At 33.4% G+C, this 25,845-nt stretch overlaps 2 protein-coding genes across 3 annotated transcripts in view; one reads left to right on the forward strand and one right to left on the reverse strand.

Annotated features, from left to right (window-relative positions):
* Positions 1-9,294, forward strand: part of LOC126879819 (zinc finger protein 664-like) — a 58,294-nt gene extending 49,000 nt beyond the window's left edge. The window contains exon 3 of the mRNA XM_050643110.1: positions 8,127-9,294. Coding sequence (XP_050499067.1) covers positions 8,127-9,187 — 1,061 coding nt within the window. The 3' untranslated portion in view covers positions 9,188-9,294. The remainder of the gene's footprint in view (positions 1-8,126) is intronic.
* LOC114333974 (zinc finger protein OZF-like) overlaps positions 1-25,845 on the reverse strand; it is a 231,802-nt gene that overhangs the window by 105,672 nt on the left and 100,285 nt on the right. The gene's annotated exons all lie outside the window — the stretch shown is intronic.

Consider the following 25,845-nt stretch of genomic DNA (forward strand, 5'->3'; position numbering starts at 1 on the left):
ATAAAGCGGTTGTATTCGGTTATAAGCGTTGGACGCGATACCTGTATAATTTTTTTTCCTTCTGAGAGAATCTGTTCACTAAACAAGTGGGATTTACTCCATGACAGGTAGAGGCTACGCTAACAACATTATTATCCAGCCACTTCACAACAATGATTCCATCTTCTTTATCAATAGCTGATACGTAATCACCCCTTTTCTGAGAATTAGATTTAGATAACATATTTTTCGCAGGTAAAGGACAGCTTTTCGGGATACGGTTGTCACGGATTGTTCCCGTTCCATCAAAGCCGCGTTGTTTCAGGTAATGTAAAATATTGAAACCAGTAAAAAGGTTATCAAAATAAAATCGAAATGGAAGTTTGGACACATTAGGGGAAAAGTCGTCAATCATGTTGATAAGAGGTGCTGCACATTTCCCGAATCCATTTTCATAGAAAGTATTTCCCCTAGGATTGTTCCCTTGGTATACATCGAAATTTACGAAGATACCCCGACACAGCATTCAAACACCATACCTTGTAGCCGAATCGGATTGGTTTTCCTCGTATGAATTGTTTGCTGGGATGTCTTCCAAAATATTTTACCATGGATTCATCAAAATTTAGGTGTTGTTCAGGAACAACATTTTTAATAAAATTTGCTCGTAGTTTATCCATGAGAGGTCGTAATTTCCACATTTTGTCATTATTATTAGGTTTCGTGTTATCAGCACAGTGTAGATATTTTAGAATCTGCCTAAACCGATCTCTTCGCATGGCATCTGACACAATGGATACGTTCAAGTCCTTTTCTGTACTCCAGTACATGTCTTTTCCAGGCAATTCATGATAACCACTTAGAATCATGATGGCGATAGCGCATTTCATCTCCCCAGAAGTGATTTTAGGATCTGAATGATTTAAAAAGATAGCATATTTTATAGACAGCTCAACAAGTAAGTCAACAGTTTCTTGATCAATAAACTGCTCAAAAATTTCTACATCTGTTAGATTTTCAAATCTGGAGTAATCAGGTTCGGGAAAAGCTTTTTTATTTGGAATTATATCGCCCTTCTTTATTCAATCCTGTCCTGGTCTGGTATACGGACCTTCATTATCTTGAACAGGCTCGTCTGGCTCTTCATTTATAGCTTGGTTCACTCTTAGTTCTACTCCAGCTAATAATTGTTGACCACTAAGATTATCGACTAAACCCCCCTTCTCTTCGTCGCCTGAATCTTCATCGGTCAAAACGTTTGCCTCTGGAGGTTCTATAAATATATCTTGAACATCTAAGTCATCTTCATACACCATTTGCAGAGCTTCTTCCAAGGTAAAACCTCTCCTGGAAAAAATCACGCAATCTTTTAATTCACTCCCATAAACAGCTAGCGTTACCATATGGTAACAGGCGAAAAAAACGAACCTAACTAATTATTTGAAAATAAACTAGCACACATTATTATTGGCCATCCTATAAAGTACACTTTTACCTATAATTTGTACGTATTATAAACAAATAAAAGTAAACGGAGGAGTTTGAAAGTTACTTACTGTAATCGAAGGTCGCCATAATCCATGATTTGCAAACAAAGTTGTTTTTAACGATCGCTCGATACGCACAACAAGCCGCTGCGAACGTCGAATTAGTACTAACGAGTAGCGATACGTATGTAGTAAGGATCCCCTCTCGCAGAGTTCAAATTTCTAACTTCAAAAATATATGGCGGCGCTTGATGTACAACCTTGTAAGCGTTACCGTATGGTAACGCTAGCTGTTGAAGGGTTAAATAGATGGGCTTCAGAGGTGTGCGCGCTAGCTCTGCTAAGGAAGCCTGTAAGGCAGAAACAGCTGTCCAGAGATTGTGCATCCCTCTGAATCGAAAGCAAGCAAAAAATCGTCTTTCACTTAAAAAATTTTTATATCATTGGTATATTCGGATATTGTGTAGTAAAATTGTATTCTATATTTATTTATTTTTTCCTTAAAATATTTTAAACATTAATATTTTGGCAAATATTTATATTATAAATATTAATATTTACACAGTGAGCACGTAAAGGTTGGAATAAATTCATTTTCTCGAGAATGGACGATTTTGGAAAAAAATCCCGAAACAGGTAAATTTTTATTTTTAAATTACGACTTTTTGACATATATATCATATTAGTAACGTCATCCATTTGGGCGTGATGACGTCATCGATGATTTTTTTAAATGAGAATAGGGGGTCGTGTGATAGCTCATTTGAGAGGTAATCAAATTCTCTATTCGTATATAATATCACAAGAGAGAAAATTTTGCCGGCAATATTTTCGACTGGTATGAAAGTTTGTTGCCTGGCAATTTTCGCGAATTAAATTTTGACTTAAATCACGAGACCTCAGTCGAGTGATTTTGTCAAAATTTCATAAGCGAAAATTACCAAAAGGCAACGAACTTGAATGAAACCAGGAGAAAATTTTGCCGGTAAATAATTTCCTCTCGAATGATATTCGACAAGGCTATTTCACGAGACAATTAATGCACCATATCAACGAAATATAATCTTTATTTATTTGTTATTACCAGACACTTTCGTGACGAATCTGTCATAATTTTGTCGCTGAGAAATTACGTCGCTAAGGAGTTTTGTCAGTAGGAAACGATGCGTTGCTATGACGTTTTATCAGTTAAAAACAGTCAGTAGTGAAATAGTCAGTAATATAAACATTAACATAATTATTTATACAGGGTGACGAAAAAAATTTTTTTAAATTAAATTTATTGCCATAAAAAGAAGAATATGTGTAATTTATTTAATTCAAAATACATTCTACTGCTCCCAGAAAACAGAAAAAATGTTTATTTGAAAAAAAAAATCATTGCTTTTCGCTTACATTAAATGCTCAAATTGTCAAGAGGCAGGTGGGTGGTTGCTTTAATATTGAATTTGCAAAAACAATATTTATTTGTCAAATAAACATTTTTTCCTGTTTTCTGATACCACTAAAATGTATTTTGAATTAAATAAATTACACAGATTCTGCTTTTTATGTCAATAACTTTAATTAAAAAAAATTTTTTTTGGACACCCTGTATAAATAATTATGTTAATGTTTATATTACTGAAGAGAGAATTGAATTACCTTTCAAATGAGCTATCACACGACCCCTATTCTCATTTAAAAAAATCAACAATGACGTCATCACGCCCAAATGGGTGACGTCACTAGTATCATATATATGTCAAAAAGTCGTAATCTATATAAATAAAAATGAATGTTTGTATGTATGTATGTTCCGTATAGACTCGCAAACTATGCATTTGATCGTATGATGACCTTAATTAAAGTTGTTGTGCATGAACCCGGGATGGTTTCTGAAGTGGTACGGTCTACCTAAGTGAAAAGGGGGCTTGCCCCCCCGAAATTATTTTAAATTTTTTTGGCCAAATTTTTTTTTCTTAATTTTATACGATGTAGAACCAAAATATACATACAATCCTAAATTTTCACTTTTTTATCTCCAACCGTTGATTTTTAATAGCCATCTAAATATTACCTCTTCTATATAAATAAAAATGAATGTTTGTATGTATGTATGTTCCGTATAGACTCGCAAACTATGCATTTGATCGTATGATGACCTCAATTAAAGTTGTTGTGCATGAACCCGGGATGGTTTCTGAAGTGGTACGGTCTACCTAAGTGAAAAGGGGGCTTGCCCCCCCGAAATTATTTTAAATTTTTTTGGCCAAATTTTTTTTTCTTAATTTTATACGATGTAGAACCAAAATATACATACAATCCTAAATTTTCACTTTTTTATCTCCAACCGTTGATTTTTAATAGCCATCTAAATATTACCTCTTCTATATAAATAAAAATGAATGTTTGTATGTATGTATGTTCCGTATAGACTCGCAAACTATGCATTTGATCGTATGATGACCTTAATTAAAGTTGTTGTGCATGAACCCGGGATGGTTTCTGAAGTGGTACGGTCTACCTAAGTGAAAAGGGGGCTTGCCCCCCCCCCCCGAGATTATTTTAAATTTTTTTTTCTTAATTTTATACGATGTAGAACCAAAATATACATACAATCCTAAATTTTCACTTTTTTATCTCTAACCGTTAATTTTTAATAGCCATCTAAATATTACCTCTTCTATATAAATAAAAATGAATGTTTGTATGTATGTTCCGTATAGACTCGCAAACTATGCATTTGATGGTATGACGACCTTAATCAAAGTTGTTGTGCATGAACCCGGGATGGTTTCTGAAGTGGTACGGTCTACCTAAGTGAAAAGGGGGCTTGCCCCCCCGAAATTATTTTAAATTTTTTTGGCCAAATTTTTTTTTCTTAATTTTATACGATGTAGAACCAAAATATACATACAATCCTAAATTTTCACTTTTTTATCTCCAACCGTTGATTTTTAATAGCCATCTAAATATTACCTCTTCTATATAAATAAAAATGAATGTATGTATGTATGTTCCGTATAGACTCGCAAACTATGCATTTGATCGTATGATGACCTTAATTAAAGTTGTTGTGCATGAACCCGGGATGGTTTCTGAAGTGGTACGGTCTACCTAAGTGAAAAGGGGGCTTGCCCCCCCGAAATTATTTTAAATTTTTTTGGCCAATTTTTTTTTTCCTAATTTTATACGATGTAGAACCAAAATATACATACAATCCTAAATTTTCACTTTTTTATCTCTAACCGTTAATTTTTAATAGCCATCTAAATATTACCTCTTCTATATAAATAAAAATGAATGTTTGTATGTATGTTCCGTATAGACTCGCAAACTATGCATTTGATCGTATGACGACCTGAATCAAAGTTGTTGTGCATGAACCCGGGATGGTTTCTGAAGTGGTACGGTCTACCTAAGTGAAAAGATAACTTGCCCCCCCGAAATTATTTTAAATTTTTTTGGCCAAATTTTTTTTTCTTAATTTTATACGATGTAGAACCAAAATATACATACAATCCTAAATTTTCACTTTTTTATCTCCAACCGTTGATTTTTAATAGCCATCTAAATATTACCTCTTCTATATAAATAAAAATGAATGTTTGTATGTATGTATGTTCCGTATAGACTCGCAAACTATGCATTTGATCGTATGATGACCTTAATTAAAGTTGTTGTGCATGAACCCGGGATGGTTTCTGAAGTGGTACGGTCTACCTAAGTGAAAAGGGGGCTTGCCCCCCCGAAATTATTTTAAATTTTTTTGGCCAAATTTTTTTTTCTTAATTTTATACGATGTAGAACCAAAATATACATACAATCCTAAATTTTCACTTTTTTATCTCCAACCGTTGATTTTTAATAGCCATCTAAATATTACCTCTTCTATATAAATAAAAATGAATGTTTGTATGTATGTATGTTCCGTATAGACTCGCAAACTATGCATTTGATCGTATGATGACCTTAATTAAAGTTGTTGTGCATGAACCCGGGATGGTTTCTGAAGTGGTACGGTCTACCTAAGTGAAAAGGGGGCTTGCCCCCCCGAAATTATTTTAAATTTTTTTGGCCAAATTTTTTTTTCTTAATTTTATACGATGTAGAACCAAAATATACATACAATCCTAAATTTTCACTTTTTTATCTTCAACCGTTATTTTTTAATAGCCATTTAAATATTTAACATCTATATATATAAAATTCTCTTTCTCAGTATTTGTTGCCATACTCCTCCGAAACTACTTGACCGATTTTTATGAAATTTGGCAGGAGTTCGCTATCCAACGGTATATAAATAGTCTCTCTAGCTCAATTAGTTTCCGAGATAACAAAACGAGCCCGTAGGACAACACGAGATCACGAGAGACGACATTAAGCACACGAGAAGAACGGGCGAAAATTGTACTAACATCCGTGAAATTATGAAGTTTTTAATTTTTCGATTACTATTTTTAATGTACAAAAAATATTTCAAAATTTTGCCGAAGGACCATGTCTCTGGTATAATAAGCAAAATTTTGGCAGATGCTTTTGATAGAGGCGCATCTCTGGTATAATAATCAAAATTTTGACGAAGGCGTGTATCTCTGCTACAATAATAATTTTTTGCCCAAAAAACTAGCGCAAGAACACTTCGCTCTCTGTCTCAATAGGTCCGTCCGTCAGTTTACTCTTTTTAATGCTTTTAAAATTTTACCAAAATACAGAAGCATAAAATCAAAGGCTATTGTTGATCAAAAAATTTTTCTATAAAATATTTTGTAGAACACCTACGTTTTTTAGAGTTTATACAATTATTACAGAGAAAAGCAACTGCCGAAAGGCCACATTTACTCAAAGTTAATTGCTCGAATGAAAAAGAAAATTGTATATCTAAAATATTTATTCACAATAGTACAAAATATAGACATAAGAAAGATAGTATAATAGAACCAATTATATAATATTCCACGTATATAATCGTATATTAATTTATGCTGAAAACATCTTTATTATAAATCTTAAATATGTTTGAGCTTTGGAAATATAAGAAAAATAACGGCAGAAATTTATTTCCGCTCTAGAACAAGAACAAAGTTTAAATGAACTAAAAATTGAACAGTGTGGTCCTTCTCAGAGGCATTTTTCAGTATGTCACAAGTAACCGCAAAAAAGGTAAGTCCGTGGTAATACACATTTATAACATTTATTATAATCTGACATTTAAGTTAATTGTGACAGTTGTCAGAATCGTAATCAGCCAAATATGAAAAGGGTATTGCAGTTTAACCCTTTAATTTGCAATTTGGTATAAAAACAAATCAATTGTGTTTATTGCATTTATAAAATGGTATTTTCTTTGATTTGTATAGTCTTATAAATTGTACAGATTATAGTCGTATATATAATTCCTAAATCATTTTTTGTTCGATTATAGCGCCATCTATCAACAATTAGAATAAATGTTATAACAAACTGTGATCAAGGACGTACCATTTTTTCTGTCACTTCCAACTTAATGCGTTAGAAAGAAATCGAAAAACTGTGATACACTGAAAGATGCCTCTGAGAACGAGTATCCATAAGTGGCAAACAACCTCAAAATGGTCATAGAAGATATAGAGATAGTGTTGATAGGTTATTGCGTTTAATAAACAATTACATATTATGAACCACAAATTAATATCTATGATTATATACGTGGAATATTACATAATTTGTCCTATTAAATGTACCTCTCTTATATACCTACAAATTTTGCATTATTGTGAATAAATATTTGGACATATAATTTTCTTTATTATTCGAGCAATTTTTATTTCGATCAACGTTTATATTGAGCAATTCATTTTCGAGCAGTTGATTTTGAGTTATTGATCTCTGGCAATTGCGTTCGACCAATTGATCTAGAATTAAAATTATGACACATTATCTAATTATGGCACATTATCTAAGGTGCAACGAAGTTCACCGGGTCAGCTAGTTTAAAAATAAAAATCGACCTGTTTCGGCATTTTTTCCAAATTTATCCATTCTCGAGAAAATGAATTTATTCCAACCTTTACGTGCTCACTGTATAAATATAAATATTCTGACAGCTGTCAGATTTAACTAAAATGTCATGCCTCGATTCGCGACATTCTTAAAATCTCATATGACGACAAAATTAATGACGCACTGAAAAAAGGGTTTGGGATCATCTGTAACTTGTTTTTGTAAAAACGCACTAATATACCTACTGCTTCTCCATTCGTCTAGCATGTGTTCAACTTACATAATTACATACTATAGAGATGGTACTGTCCAACTTTTGGTATTACCTCTTGGGTGCTCTCATGCTGGTCTTTTCGTGTTTAGTCATTTTTATCCCTTTAACATTTTATATTAAACAAGATTGGAAATTGATATTATAAAAAGTTGTTTAGAATCAAAAACTATGTTCTAACATGCCATTACATAGTATTAGATCATTAGACGACGTAATTTGTTATACACCATATTTTATTTCATGACGTGCTTTATGTACTATGACGTAATTAACGAATTTAAATACGTAAATAAACAAAGTTTGCGTTATGATATTGCTCGCATTTTTTAGCTTGTTTAAGTTGTATTCATTTTTGTTCCTGTTTTCTATTTTTGTTGGTAATTTTTCCTTGTAAAGTGTTTTATGGTTGGTTTGTATTTTAGGTTGCCTCCAGGAGAAGAACACAATGAAAATTATGAAAACAACTGAACGTTCATCTACCAAAGAAACATGTAGCAGTGGAAACACTAAAGAAACAACATTAAATATAAATAGGAAACTTCAGACTGGCCAAAAATTCTACAAGTGTGAAATTTGTTTTAAGCAGTTTGCTCAAACATTTGCTTTGAAATCACATTTGAGAGTACACACTGGGGAAAAACCTTATACGTGTGAAATTTGTTTAAAGCATTTTAGCGAAAAAAGTACTTTAAACAGACATTTGAGATCGCACACTGAAGATAAACCTTATAAGTGTACAATTTGTTATAAGGAGTTTGGTGAGGCACACCTATTGAAACAACATGCAAGTACGCACACTAAAGAAAAACTTTATAAGTGCGAAATTTGTTTTAAAGGGTGTTCTCAACTAGGACATTTGAAAGAACATATGAGATTGCACACTGGGGAAAAACCTTACAAGTGTGAAATTTGTTCTCGGCAATTTAGTCAAGATGCACCTTTGAAACGGCATTTAATGATACACGCTGGAGAAAAGCCATATGAGTGTGACATTTGTTCTAAGCAATTTAGACGAAATGACCATTTGAAAAAACATTTGAGAAAACACACTGGCGAAAAACCTTATAAGTGTGAGATTTGTTCTCGGCAATTTAGTCAAGATGCACATTTGAAAAAGCATTTAATGATACACACTGGAGAAAAACCTCACAAGTGTGAAATTTGTTTTAAGCAGTTTGCTCAAACATTTTCTTTGAAATCACATTTGAGAGTACACACTGGGGAAAAACCTTATACGTGTGAAATTTGTTTAAAGCATTTTAGCGAAAAAAGTACTTTAAACAGACATTTGAGATCGCACACTGAAGATAAACCTTATAAGTGTACAATTTGTTATATGGAGTTTGGTGAGGCACACCTATTGAAACAACATGCAAGTACGCACACTAAAGAAAAACTTTATAAGTGCGAAATTTGTTTTAAAGGGTGTTCTCAACTAGGACATTTGAAAGAACATATGAGATTGCACACTGGGGAAAATTGACGTTACTAATATGATATATATGTCAAAAAGTCGTAATTTAAAAATAAAAATTTACCTGTTTCGGGATTTTTTTCCAAAATCGTCCATTCTCGAGAAAATGAATTTATTCCAACCTTTACGTGCTCACTGTGTAAATATTAATATTTATAATATAAATATTTGAAAAAATATTAATGTTTAAAATATTTTAAGGAAAAAATAAATAAATATAGAATACAATTTTACTATACAATATCCGAATATACCAATGATATAAAAAATTTTTAAGTGAAAGACGATTTTTTGCTTGCTTTCGATTCAGAGGGATGCACAATCTCTGGACAGCTGTTTCTGCCTTACAGGCTTCCTTAGCAGAGCTAGCGCGCACACCTCTGAAGCCCATCTATTTAACCCTTCAACAGCTAGCGTTACCATACGGTAACGCTTACAAGGTTGTACATCAAGCGCCGCCATATATTTTTGAAGTTAGAAATTTGAACTCTGCGAGAGGGGATCCTTACTACATACGTATCGCTACTCGTTAGTACTAATTCGACGTTCGCAGCGGCTTGTTGTGCGTATCGAGCGATCGTTAAAAACAACTTTGTTTGCAAATCATGGATTATGGCGACCTTCGATTACTGTAAGTAACTTTCAAACTCCTCCGTTTACTTTTATTTGTTTATAATACGTACAAATTATAGGTAAAAGTGTACTTTATAGGATGGCCAATAATAATGTGTGCTAGTTTATTTTCAAATAATTAGTTAGGTTCGTTTTTTTCGCCTGTTACCACATGGTAACGCTAGCTGTTTATGGGAGTGAATTAAAAGATTGCGTGATTTTTTCCAGGAGAGGTTTTACCTTGAAAGAAGCTCTGCAAAAGGTGTATGAAGATGACTTAGATGTTCAAGATATATTTATAGAACCTCCAGAGGCAAACGTTTTGACCGATGAAGATTCAGGCGACGAAGAGAAGGGGGGTTTAGTCGATAATCTTAGTGGTCAACAATTATTAGCTGGAGTAGAACTAAGAGTGAACCAAGCTATAAATGAAGAGCCAGACGAGCCTGTTCAAGATAATGAAGGTCCGTATACCAGACCAGGACAGGAAAAAATCACTTAAATAAAGAAGGGCGATATAATTCCAAATAATAAAGCTTTTCCCGAACCTGATTACTCCAGATTTGAAAATCTAACAGATGTAGAAATTTTTGAGCAGTTTATTGATCAAGAAACTGTTGACTTACTTGTTGAGCTGTCTATAAAATATGCTATCTTTTTAAATCATTCAGATCCTAAAATCACTTCTGGGGAGATGAAATGCGCTATCGCCATCATGATTATAAGTGGTTATCATGAATTGCCTGGAAAATACATGTACTGGAGTACAGAAAAGGACTTGAACGTATCCATTGTGTCAGATGCCATGCGAAGAGATCGGTTTAGGCAGATTCTAAAATATCTACACGGTGCTGATAACACGAAACCTAATAATAATGACAAAATGTGGAAATTACGACCTCTGATGGATAAACTACGAGCAAATTTTATTAAAAATGTTGTTCCTGAACAACACCTAAATTTTGATGAATCCATGGTAAAATATTTTGGAAGACATCCCAGCAACCAATTTATACGAGGAAAACCAATCCGATTCGGCTACAAGGTATGGTGTTTGAATGCTGTGTCGGGGTATCTTCGTAAATTTCGATGTATACCAAGGGAACAATCCTAGGGGAAATACTTTCTATGAAAATGGATTCGGGAAATGTGCAGCACCTCTTATCAACATGATTGACGACTTTTCCCCTAATGTGTCCAAACTTCCATTTCGATTTTATTTTGATAACCTTTTTACTGGTTTCAATATTTTACATTACCTGAAACAACGCGGCTTTGATGGAACGGGAACAATCCGTGACAACCGTATCCCGAAAAGCTGTCCTTTACCTGCGAAAAATATGTTATCTAAATCTAATTCTCAGAAAAGGGGTGATTACGTATCAGCTATTGATAAAGAAGATTTAATCATTGTTGTGAAGTGGCTGGATAATAATGTTGTTAGCGTAGCATCTACCTGTCATGGAGTAAATCCTACTTGTTTAGTGAACAGATTCTCTCAGAAGGAAAAAAAATTATACAGGTATCGCGTCCAACGCTTATAACCGAATACAACCGCTTTATGGGAGGAACCGACCTGATGGATGAAAATATTTCAAGATATCGTATATCCTTCAGAAGGAAAAAGTGGTGGTGGCCCATTTTTACTTGGTTGCTGGACACAAGTGTAGTAAATGCATGGTCTGTTAGGCGAAAATGCAGAAGCAAACCACCAATAAGTCAGCTAAATTACAGAAGACAAATCGTTTTGCATTATCTTGAGAAATACAAAACAGTTTCAAAAGGATCAGGAAGGCCATCTACATCTAAAAACAGCGTTACTCTAAACCGGGTGTCTGATGATATTAGATATGACCAGGTTGACCATTTATTAGTTCCAACTAGGGATAAAAAAAGAAAACGTTGTGCCGGTGAAGGTTGCTCCTCAAGCATCCGAACAATGTGTTGTAAATGTAATGTTGGTATATGTATAGACTGTAACTATATTTTTCACATTAAATAAACATTTTTGACAGTTTGCAACAGATATTTGAATTTATATTATTTTGTACATCACTAACGGCTAGTGTTACCATATGGTAACGGCACTTATATTGCAAAAGAATAAAAAAAATGTTAAAAAGTTATTGAAAGAGCCTAACTTAATCATAATAATTAGGAATTATAACCTGGCACAGCATATTTCTAGGAAAAAAATTCCGCCGTTGAAGGGTTAAGGTAAATTTCAAACATCATTTGAAATCCATCAGCGACATCTCTTAAATGAACTGAAAAGTCTCAGATACAGAATCCACCATTGTAATAAAAATTAAAATAGTAAATAATTATTTAAATCTGAAACTTTTCTTGTTGGAAATTCTTTCTGGTTCATCCTTAACCGCTTAACGTGCTTACCCGAGTTAACTCGGTTTTAAACTACGTTTCTATTTTCGCTTAACCGAGTTAACTCGTGTTTAAAATATTTGTACGATATATAAGGCGCCTACGTGTTTTAACTCTTCTAGCGCTAAATAACGGTATCCGCACTTGCATGGGCGGCAATACCTATCGGAAGGGGGGCCGTGGTCCCCCTAGCTTTTCGGGTGCTTTAAACTATATATTGTTATCCAAAGTATACGAAATGTAATCTGCAACATCTTCACGTCTGCTCCCCCCTCCCTAAAAATTTTTATATGGGCGCCCGTGCCTACTTGTTTTTTCGTTTCTAATTTTAAACTTTCTACGATCGACTGCCGACTGGGGTGGGATCACGATGAGTAGAATTCTATTTTGCTGACGTCACGTTCTGCCCTGACTGTGACGTACATCTGTGTGTAACCCCTTGTTTTAGAGTGTATCACACTGTTAGCAATATTTAACATTATTATACTTGAATAATTGCGATTTTCTTCTCTTACTTGTAGTATTTTGTATGTAAAAAGTTACGACCGAGTTAACTCGGGTGAGCGCATGAGGGTATTTGATATTTTATATTTTTCTAAAAAATATGTGTTTTTTTACTTTAGATTATATCTAGGGACAATAGTCTTGTTCGTAGTTTATTTTACTGTAATAAAATAAATAAGTAATTTTTTGACGTATTTTTGCAAATAAATGTTTGCGTTAAGTGGTTAATCTGCGACTAAAATTTATAAGACAGCAGACGACGAATATAGAAAACAAAAAGGACTCCACTGTATGCAGTCACATTCCGTTTTCATTCGTCTAGGAAAAGGACAGAAAGAAACTTCCTAGTAATCAAATCCGAGTAAAGATAAAAAAGTAAACTCAGATAATCACACTCAGATTTGAGTACTAGGAACTTTCTTTCTGTTCTTTTTATAGGCGAATGAAAACGGAATGTAACTGCATATAGTGGAGTCCTTTTTGTTTTCTATATTCGTCGTCTGCTGTCTTATAAATGGTAAAAGTCGCAGATTAAGGATGTACCAGAAAAAACTTTCAACAAGAAAGTTTCAGATTTAAATAATCATTTACCATTTTAATTTTTATTATAATGGTGGATTCTGTATCTAGACTTTTCAGTTCATAAAAAGTTTATATTTACGACCTTAAAAAATTTCTAACCTAGAATTACAATTGTCATTGTATCCGTTAAAATTGTGAAACCTACTGTCACCATAGATTACTTTTGTTTCAAATTATCTTTATTCGTATCAAGAATTGGTTATCTCTTTAGAGTATTGTAATTGTCAACCAATTATACATCTATAAATATAAGTAGCTTTAATATGGAAATAGGTACCCTTCAACGAATATACCCTATTCCACGAACATACGCCTGTTTTGGATTACTTCGACAACGAATATTTTACTGTGCAAAATAAGAAGAACAAAAGTAAATTGCAAATTACGTTGTTGTTTATTTTAATAATTATTAGTGCCATTTACTTTCGTACTTCTTATGTTGCACAGTAAAATATTCGTTGTCGAAGTAATCCAAAACATGCGTATGTTCGTGGAATGGCCCATACATAATTTTCGAAGTTCTATGTATAATAATCACGGACGTACGTTTTTTTCTATCACTTCGAGCTTAATGCGTTCGAGCGAATTTGACAAACTATGACGCACTGAAAAAAGGGCTTGGGATTATCTGTAGATATAGAAAACATGAGGCTGTAGTTGGATTTTAATTTCAGTATTTTATAAATGCTACACTCTCGGCGAAGTTACTTCGCCAAAGTTGACCGAAGTTCAAAGTACCCTCTCTACACACTCATTCGAAGTGCGATACCGACAAAGAGCGGTGCGATACCGATAAAGATCCCTTTGACCAGACCGACAGATTTCGGAAGTAGAACGAAGTCAGGCAAGGTTAGACAAGGTGGCATTCTACACTCTCGTACTTGTTGAACCTCGATCGACTTCGAGAACCTCGATCGCCGAGAGTGAACTGCGGGCTTTAAAGGACAATAAATTATATTTATGCTGTTAATGTTGAATTAGCAATTATTTTTTGTGCGATTTAATAGTTATTTATGATATAAGTGTTAAAAGTACAATTTTAAAACACGCATGTGAAAGGCACATGAGTGCCTTAAAAATGTAGTTTTTAACACGTATATCATACAATATTTTTTCTACAAACGTCTTAATATATCAACAATTTTATAATTTATTCATTCTCAATTACAGGACATCTACAAAAACTTTACTTGAACTTGACTGACATTCCATTTTTATATTTTTCTTGACATTACATCAAAACTGCCTATACTGTCATACGTAAATCATAACAACTATAGAATAATAACATCTACTTTTATTGTTGTATATTCTAACAAATTTTAATAGTTTTTTTCTACAAACGTGTTATAAATGCAATAATACAGTTTAAATTAAATTTTAAAAAACCTTTTAAACAACCTTTTTCAAATTGCGCAAGTTGTACTATTAATATTAATGTTAATAAATGAAATATAAATATTTTGACGTTTCACAATTTGACATTCACTTTTAACTGCAATGTCTTAAAATTTTTAAAGCACTACTGCTTTAAAGTAGCATTTTTGACGCTCCTATGGAGTGCTAAAAAATGCATTTTTAACACGGTTGTAGAAAAAACTATTTAAGTATATATTTTTATTTGTATAACGACCCTATCTATACGTGATTGTGATTACTGTAACAGTAACCAAGTATTATTTCAATAACAGGTATTGAAACCAAAAATGTCATCCACTGATTCTGCTGATGAATTGGTTGAAAATACATGGAGTCCTCCTCGAAAACGAAGTAAAAGAAGCCCTCTTAGCGTTGAAGTTAAAGAAATAATTTTTTATACAACCGTGTTAAAAATGCTACTTTAACCCACTAGTGCTTTAAAAATTTTATGGCACTGCAGTTCGTATTGACCGTATAGGCCATTTTGATGCAATGTCAAAAAAATATAAAAATGGAATGTCAGTCAAGTTCAAGTAAAGTTTTTGTAGATATTGTCCTGTAATTGCGTTTGTAGAAAAAATATTGTATGATATGCGTGTTAAAAAGTACATTTTTAAGGCACTCATGTGAATTGCTGAACTCGCTTCGCTCATTCTGCAAACTTTCACATGCGTGCCTTAAACGTGTACTTTTAACACTTATATCATAAATAACTATTAAATGTTTTTAAATGTGAAAGACAAGAAAATCCCGTGTTAGTGGTTGAGAATATTGTGAAAAAAGTGGCCAATAAAGTTGGAGTTTGCGATAGAAGTGTGTTTTCGGTGATCAAAGAATACAAAACGAATCATCAATTGAATATGTCGGCTCATATTACCCGTATGCGCGCCAATGGTGCATATTAAATTCTTACTTGTATGTGAAAAAATGTACAATAACTACGTCTTAAAACCCAGCAAATTGCATTTGCATGTCTCAACAAGTTTTAAAGCAATAAATAAGTCGTCAGTTTGTAAGAAAAATTTCAACACCCCTATCTCGGAAACGAAGCATTTGCGGACATACCGTTTGTAAAGCAAACTGTCATTATTTTTTCATGCAGAATTAGCCCTTAAAGTTTGCCATACTTATTTAAAAACACCCTGTATTGATGACAAACATGGTTAGTTGTTAAAGTACCTAACTTTTTTATTATCCAACATAAGCGAATGAATCAAAAAACAAAGTCTTGAGAAAACATGAGGCTGTAGTTGGATTTTAATTTCAGTATTTTATAAATGCTAGAATATTCCACAGGGTGATGCGAACTTTAAGAAAAAAACACAGTTTGATTGGTACACCCGGTATACAATGAAAATTTAACTGTTTAGCAACAATACTATTACAGCGATATTGTTAAAGAATAAGGCTATAATATATTAAAAAAAAAGCACTTAAATCGGACAACAGGCTCAGGAAACTTGAGACATCAAATGGACCCATTTTTAAGGTGTGGTTAATTTTGCACCCCAGTGTATATGAAGAACAATTTGTTGAATTTGTTTGCCGTGATGTTTTTACCGGTGAGTTATCAATAAAACTTTGACTTGCATGCCTCATTACTTGACTTTACGTTTAGTTCTGATGACATATTTATAATGTTGTTCTGAAGTTATTTTCTTGTGGCATTTTTACAATTGTAACTATTTATAATGGGAAATAAGCCACAATATTATTAAAAAATGATTTTTATTAACGTTTCGACGCCCAAATCGGGTGCCGCTGTCAAAATACAAAATACTATTGTATATTGTTAATAAAAATCATTTTTTAATAATATTGTGGCTTATTTCCCATTATAAATAGTTACGACATATTTATAGTACATATGCATTCCCCAAAATTTTCAAATTTAGATAAGTTAACAGTCACGAGTCATGACATATTAATAATTAATTATATATGAATATTATTATTTCAACATAATTGAGTATTTTTTTTGTTATTATTATTATGAAACTTTTTTTAATTGTACAAACAACTAAGTATATCAAAAATTAAAAATAAAACATATTTTTTGTAGGCACTCTCTACATAAAATTGTTGGCGAAAAAAAATAAATTCTTGGGTTTTTCGCCCTGTATAAATGGTTCCTATTATCGGATATCAACTAAAACAATCAGGCTCTTTGTCGAGCACTTTTGCAAAATTAAAATATAAATTTCGTATTTTATAAGATAATTATATATCTGACTAAACAAAAAGATAATCCTAAATACGGCCCTGTTGGACTACTACACGTGGTAATGTTTACATCGCCCTGCATCGCTTATTGAATTATACTTTAATTACTCTCTCCCATATTTTCATGGTGTGGCTAAGTAGTTTTATAGCCCTGTAGTTTGTATATTGCTGTATATCTAACTTGTTTTTGTAAAAACTCACTAATATATCTAACGCTTCTCCATTCGTCTAGCATTTGTCCAACTTACACAATTGTATTAAATTAAACCTGTTAGCCAACTTGTTCCTGTCTCTCCTGATGCTCTCCATACCTACTTCCCCAGGAATATCATGTTGCTCCGCTTTTTAAAAGGCGCCTTACAGTGGCGGCTGGTGGGGTAAAATTTTGGGTAGGCCAAGCCTGCAAATAACATATAGCTATGGGTAATAGACAATATGCAAATAATATACATTTATTTTTATATATAAAAATACTTATAGTATAGTATAGTTGATCCAAAAGATGGCATAACCCAGACATCCAAAGTGAAAGTTATCCTTCAACACCAAATTGTTCTATATGGTCCACACAATGTCCAGAAAAAAGTCACACCATTTTGAGAGTCGGGTTTGCGGGGGGGAGGGGGGAGAAATCGGTAAATTCGTAGTTTTTTAAGTTTTTCGCCAATATTTCTAAAACTATGCGGTTTAGCATGAACAACCCTCTATACAAAATTGTTCTACATTAAATTTGAAATAAAAAAGGTCCTATGCATAATCTTTCTAAAATGAATGGTTCCAAAGTTACGGAGGTAGTATAGTATAACTGGTCCAATAAAAGGCCTAACCCAAACATCCAAAGTAAAAGTTTTCCTCCAACACCAAATTGTTCTATATGGTCCACATATTGTTCAGTAAAAAGTTACACCATTTTGAGCGTCCGGTTTGGGAGGGAGATGGGAGAGAAGACGGTAAATTAGTAGTTTTTTAAGTTTTTCGTCAATATTTCTGAAACTATGCTTTAGCGTAAACAATGTTATATACAAAAATGTTATACATGAAATTTAAAACAAAAAATGTTCCATACATAATTGTTATAAAATCAACGGTTCTAGAGTTACGGAGGGTGAAAGTCGAGGTTTTCGATACTTTTTATATTTTTTGGGCAATATTTATGATATAACTATACCATAAACCCAGACATCCAAAGTGAAAGTTATCCTCCAACACCAAATTGTTCTATATGGTCCACATAATGTTCAGAAAAAAGTCACACCATTTTGAGCGTCGGGTTTGGGGGGGAGAGGGGGAAGAAATCGGTAAATATAAAAAGTATCGAAAACCTCCACTTTTCACCCTCCGTAACTCTGGAACCGTTGATTTTATAACAATTATGTATAGAACCTTTTTTGTTTTAAATTTTATGTAGAACATTTTTCTATAGAACATTCCTTACGCTAAAGCATAGTTTTAGAAATATTGACGAAAAACTTAAAAAAACTACTAATTTACCGACTTCTCCCCCATCTCCCCCCCCCCCCCAAACCGGACGCTCAAAATGGTGTTACTTTTTACTGAACAATATGTGGACCATATAGAACAATTTGGTGTTGAAGGAAAACTTTTACTTTGGATGTTTGGGTTAGGCCTTTTTTTGGACCAGTTATACTATACTACCTCCGTAACTTTGGAACGATTCATTTTAGAAAGATTATTCATAGGACCTTTTTATTTCAAATTTAATGTAGAACAATTTTGTATAGAAGGTTGTTCATGCTAAACCGCATAGTTTTAGAAATATTGACGAAAAACATAAAGAACTACGAATTTGCAGATTTCTCCCCCCTCTCCCCCCCAAACCCGACGCTCAAAATGGTGCGACTTTTTTCTGAACATTATGTGGACCATATAGAACAATTTGGTGTTGGAGGATAACTTTCACTTTGGATGTCTGGGTTTGGGTCTAACTATACCATACTATTAAGGGGATTGGTGCGTATTTTCGGCTGCAATGCTATTCAAATGGGGATTCATTTTTTTTCGAATCCTGAGAAAACTATAATAAGTATTTTTGAAAAATTTAAACGCAGAATTAAAGATTACGTTATTAGCGATGGCCGAAAGTCCCTGAGAACTTCTATAATGTTTATTTTAATAAGTTACAGGGGTGAAGAACTAAGAGAAAATTTAGTGTGATTTTTAATTTCAAATATCTCATTCAAAATAAACTTTTTATTTATTCTAAGGGACTTTCGGCCCTCAGTAATAATTTAGTCTTTCATTCTGCGTTTAAATTTATCAAAAATATTGTTTTTTTCAGGATTCGAAAAAAATGAACACAATATCCGTGGTAATATTTTCCAAATCTATCTTTGTCTTACAACGCACTCAGTCGAATAGAATATTGTCAGTCAGACAGTGACAATTTTAAATATTTGACATGGCATCGGGAATATTTTGAGTTGTTGATTAAATAATATTGATAAATAGTGTATTTGATAAATAACTGATTTAAGACGTGAACTCTCAAAAGTAATAATATATATTTATAAATGTTTATAATATGAATTTATTTTATTATCGTACATAATTATCTTGATCATTTTGACATAAAAAAAATCTGTGGCAAATGGACTTGCATCCAAGCCAAAAACAAGCACACACACACATAAGACGTGAACTTAATAAAAAGTTATTTATTGTGTATTATTTGTGGAAGATCCAAGCAGAGAATACATCAGGATAATCTATTCTGTGATTCAAGTATTTTGTTGTTAAATATGTTCAAAATTGTAAGCGTTCCATAGTAACAATTAGAGATTGCAATTGCTGGATCCAGCATCCAGCGCTTTTTTACATGATGGATCCAGCAGCGCGGATCCGCAAACGCGTCAAATTCGAAATAAGTTACTTAATGTCTTCATTAGCCTCTTGTTTCAAAGCCGCGAGTCAGCAACTTGCCATTCTATCGCGCTGGCGGTAGCTCAGTATGCTCGAAAGTTTCTATTTCTATAGCTTAAAAGTTTGAATTGATAAAGCGTTGATATACATTGATTCTGCGATAAAATTCTCTGCTGGCGAGTGGTCAATAATCAGTGAATTAATCGCCACTTTTAACCGGGTGTAGAAGCTCTTTGCAGAATAGCGTCCACTTTGTTAACGGCCGACACAACCATGAAATTTGTCTTAGACAAAGTAAATAGCCAGGACTCTAGCCTTAATGCCGATCTACCGGAAGCACTACGCAACAGAATCACGGAACGGCGCCTCTCTGAAATTACAGGTACATTAATTAGTGTATTGAGAAAATCAAAAAAAGTATGACGAAGGACTAAACAATCCTGGTTACTTCCCCATGCCGAAAAAGAATGCAATGCGACAAGAGATGAAAAAGTTGTTGATTCGTATAAATAAACAAGTAACTGTGGAACCAGTGCAAGATATAATGGAAGAAGATGGGCCAACTAATCCGGAGCCCGTGAATTTTACTTTGGAACAAGAACTTGAGATTGAATTGAAACGAGAAAGAGAAAACATTTATAGCCAAAAAAAATGGGTCTCAAAAAAATTACGAAGAGATTTTGGAAAAGGAAATGGCGGTTTATGAGACCGAAGGCGTGAAAGGCGATCGTTTGTCAATGGTCTATACAGGCCCGGCCCCAGGCGGGGTGGGCGAACTGGGCGGCCGCCCAGGGCGGCGAATTTAGGGGTGGCAATTTTAAGAGGACAGCCAATTTTTGAAATTGAAGAAATAATAAATTATGTTTTTAATATTATAAAAAATCAATAATATGAACAAGAGCATCAAAAATACTACAACTCTAAAAACGGGAATAAAATTATTAAATGAAACAATAACAATTGCAAGGTTTATTCGACGGAAAATCGACAACACTGCCTTCTTCATCGCATAATAATAGTGGGACCAGAACGAAATTAAATTCACTGAATTCACTTAAAATTAAATTTACTGAAAATGGATATAATGATTTGAAAAATCTGGCTGAAGCTTATTGCTAAGCTGACAAAAGTTATTTTGTAAAAACTGAATGAACTGAAACTGAGAATACCTTGACGATATGAGAAGACGAGGGTATGATAATGGGACAAACATGAAAAGGAAGAACTTTTTGTCCCATGTTCTTGCCATTCACTCAACTAAGTCGTGAACAATGCTGGTATAGCCTCACAGTTTGCAGTTTCTTTCTTTTCCTTAGTCACAAAAATTTCCAACTTTTTTTCACCATCTATTCATCGTTGGGCTATACTAAAAAATCATCTTTCTAGCATAACATTGAAACCTTTGTCCGAAAATATGTAGATGGGAACTATGTAGATGAGAATTGATTCAATTACTCCGATCAGATACCAAATTGAAGAAGAAGAAATCTACCTTGAAGAAATCTATGCTCTTGTAGAAATCACTGTCAATAAAACCAACGATAAAATGGTTGCTCATGAGGCAAGCTGTTTGGAAAATCAAATACATGATTTTACTTTTCATTGCTCTGTGGTAATAGGTATGGCATGACATTTTACTTCACATCAACGTAGTCAGCAAATCACTGCAGAGTATTGATATTATTTTGAGTGTATCAAGCTGTCAGTTTATTAGAAAAAACAGAAATCCATTTTGTCTCTCAGAAGCGATTTAAAATTCCAGGACTATTTGACTGACGCAAAACTGTTCCATCAAAGTTAGAAATTGAAAACCCGAAAATCAGAGGCACACTAACATCAAGAAAGAGAAAAGTGAAAAGACAATTCGGCTATGAGGCTGAAGATGAAAGAATGGACCTAGATCCACAGACACGATATATATTATTTCAGCAAATTAAGAGCCATGGAGAAATTTTTTAGTGTTTGTACGACATAAACCAAATTAAGCATATGACTGCTAGTGATTTATCAGATAAATGTTTTAAGCTATGTGATGATTTAACTTTTGATGAGTGAAAATATCTAAATTATGCTGATCTAAAAGATACACCCCAAGTATTTTCCGCGATTGTGAAGCCCAAGAGTACACCTCCAAAGACACTGAAAATGATTAGAGAGTATGATTTTGATTTCGCACCCAACGTTAGTGTTTTGGGTGCTTTGAGGATTTTTGTAACCCTACCAGTGACAGTGGCCTCTAGAGAGGGAAGCTTTTCAAAGCTAAAATTAATAAAAAATTACTTAAGATCAACTATGTCCCCAGGAACGTTTGAGTGCACTAGCGACAATCTCTACTGAAAACGAAATAGCGGAGTCCCTGGATCTTTGAGAATTATTAAAGACTTAAAAGACTTTCTCGCGCCAAGATAAAAAGAGTAGTACTTACTTAAAAAAGTAAGTGTGTAATTATGGATATGCATAGTGAGTTTTTGGATATTAAATGTTTTAATATAATAATGATAATGTACTAAAATTTCATGAAAATATTACAAATATAAGTATTTTTAAGCGTGTATCGTCCAAATACAGTGGAAAATGGCGTATTAAATAATTTAGCACAAAGCACACATCAATAAAAATACAATCGTGATTTAAGTAGACGATCTCTGAAGAAAGGTGAGAGTCATGGGTCTACCAAAGGAAGGGCGGCGCGGTCGCCAATCTTGCCCAGGGCGGCAAAATACCTAGGGCCGGGCCTGTGACTATTTGATGACCTTAAAACCGACCGGAACAGAGGCCGGAAGGACTTTCTCCGCAACCGGCTGTATGTGCAGTTCTGTGCGAAGTAGGCCTATGTTATTGAGGTATCACTTTCAAAAAACTAAATAATTCATGTTTCTGTTGTTTAAGAATTTAGCATACAGACAAAAAAAAATTAAAATCGTGTTTTTATTTTGATTCCACATTTTGATGGATTCAGCCCAATCTTGCAAAAATCCAGCTGGATTGCAATCCCTAGTAACAATATATTATTAAAAAATCACTTTAACACTTTTCCTCTTTTCTCGATTGAGTATTAGTTTTTATTGTACTTACATTAAATTATAGTCTGTTCGCTAAACTCAGACGCAACTTTCTACATATTTTAGTAAGTAATTTTGCCAATTTTAGTAAAATTTGCAAAAAATAATTACTAAATAGTTAATAATCACTAAATAATTAGTAATTTTGCAAATTTTTGCAAAATTGGCAAAAAAACAAAAAAAGTATCGACTAAAATATCTAGCCAGTTGCGTCTGAGTTTAGCGAACCGACTATATTACAATCACTAAATACATAGTTAGTGAAAAAATTGTCACATTTATCAACTGAATTAATAATTTGCAATTGAGGAGTTTGCTGTAAGAAGGGTGCAGCTCAATATTTGGTAATTGTTGGGAAATTGAAAAAAACTGTTTTTTAATAAAAGTTTTTATTTCAACCCGAAAGACATAATATCAATACATGAGAAACAGATTTAGTCAATACTTGAGACTATTTCGAGGTAGATAATTTTTGAAAAAATAAGAAAAAAAGTTGGACGTGCATCTTTCTTGCACCAAACACGTGAAATAATGCTTCTTTGCCACAATTTTTGAGAAAAAAAAACAAATTCCCAACAAAAACTCTTGTATTCGGTTACAACAATCAAACGACTATGGTTTGCCTACTACACAAATCAGAAAAAAACAGTAAAAAGAAACAGGTTGGTGTCAAAAAATAGCATTCAGAAAAAAAAAAATAAAACATTAACCACACGGGCAAACACATCCTTCATTCATCTACCTTAAAGCCACTCAGTAATAATAGCGACAAACAAGTCAAAACAAATCAGCTGCCCTGCCGGCCCAACGCCAACAGAAGATGACCTTGCATTCCACGAAAATCACCGAACATTCACAATACATTCCACGAAAATCACCGAACATTCACAATAGTTTGGTGCAAAAAGGATGCAGTTCCGGAGCTGCACCCTTCTTGCACCAAATGACAGAGGAGGCAGATCCATAAAGACGTATAATTATTCCTTTATTTATTATCGGATCTGCATGGTTCCTATACCAGTCAGTCCGCCAATTTTTTTTTAATTATGGCATAAGTTTCCACCCAAAACGGTCTAAATATGGAGCTGCATCCTTCTTACAGCAAACTCCTCAATTATACAAATAACAGTTATCCAAGAACATTCAAAAGCCATCTCTTTAAGTTAATGATGACATTTTCAAGTAATGGCATTCTAAATAGTAATGTTTACATATCCATACCAGTGTGAATTTTACTACACGTAATTTGCCGTGTAAAGACAGAAAAAGTAGGAATATCCGTAAAATATTTGCGAATTATGTACCGATGGCCTTAAAATTAGAAGGTAACTGTAACAGACTTAAATTTAACACATTCGCGGACACGCTGTCATTTTATACACGTATTATTATGGAGTAAATGACTTCATATGCAGTCATGACCGCGAATGTGTTTTAATTATATTTTTAAAACTAAATAAAATTATGAACTAAAATATACACATAAATTACATATTTTACTATTTATAGAGCAGGTTTATTCTTCTCTCTTTGCTTTGTGCAAATTTGTCAGTTACTTGTTCATAAAATATGTCCCCCGTTTCCATTAACTGCGCGAGAATGTCTTTCTGGACTGACACAGTAGACAGTGATGAAAGCCGATTTTGCGTCATTGTATTTCGAAGAGATGACTTTATTCGCTTTAAAGTGGAGAAGGTTCTTTGAACTTTTTCTGATTAATATCTCGATTCATGATTTGCCTCACATGCATAGTGCAAATAAACAGTACTGTCAAACATATCTGCTTTATTAACATCGCCATTGCATTGGATTAAATACTCAACAATTTCTTTGTGACCCCCGACGATAGCGCACATTAAAGACGTCTGATTGACCTTTTTACAAGAAATATCAGCATGGTACAATTGATTTTTTACAAAATAGTTAACTATAGTAAAATGACATTCTTGTATTGTCAAATGTGTATTGGTGGTAATCCATTTACATATTACATATTCAGTTTCTAGAGATGCACCACATGCGATCAATAATGTTACCAAATGACATGTGTAGAGACTGATTATGTACCTACATTGGGGTTAATATTGGAATGCCTTTTAAGTAATAGTTTTATTATCTCTAAATTTCCCTGTTCTACAGCTCTGTATATAGTGCTGTTTGGTGTTGTTGCTCTGTATAGTGCAACGATTTCCATTTTATATGGTTTATCTTTAAACCAAGTTCTAGTAATCTGACAACTTCGGCACAGTCATCACGTTCTATTGCTGACATCAAAAACGATCTACGGCTGGGCATTTTTGATCGCTTGCCTAAAAATAATTAGAAAAAATTAGTAGTGGTCCAGAAGTAACTAAAACATCTACCTAAACAATTCATCTAGTATCTGGGAATAATTTCAGGGTATACCTACGCTGTGAGCTTCGCTGGTATCGCTAACTAGCGGATTACGAGTGCAACTTTTGCTGGAAATTTATTGTTATTTCGATGACAGTAACACCGAACACCGCTGTTCGGTGACAGTGACAACCACCATATTTGGTGGATGGTTACAATGGAGGTAGCAGAATTAGTTTATTTAAAAAGGATGTAGCTTGAAAATAAATCATTTTTTCATCAGACCATAATCTCTTGGGGTTAGCATTTCATTATATCTTGCTGTATTCATAGTTAGCCTACTTTCATAGTTTTCTTAACCGTTGAAGTTATACTTCTTTAGGCGCTATTGAGAGTCAATTTTTATTATTCACAGAATATTTTAAATAGTTATTAAATTAACAATGTACCTAATCCTAAGACTAATCAGCATTTTACATTTAACTATCTACTACTGTACTGTCCTAGGTATTCCCAACGGTTCACCTTAGAGTTTAATAATTATTGTTGCATACATCAGTGTTGTGGCTAGGTTCACTGCCCGAATTTGAACTGACACTGACTTATAGATTTATCACTATCACACAAGTTCAAAAGGTTTGGTGCGTTTGAGCCTGTGGACTAGGTCTT

The sequence above is a fragment of the Diabrotica virgifera genome, chromosome 2, assembly GCF_917563875.1.
Source record: "Diabrotica virgifera virgifera chromosome 2, PGI_DIABVI_V3a".
Classification (NCBI taxonomy): domain Eukaryota; kingdom Metazoa; phylum Arthropoda; class Insecta; order Coleoptera; family Chrysomelidae; genus Diabrotica; species Diabrotica virgifera.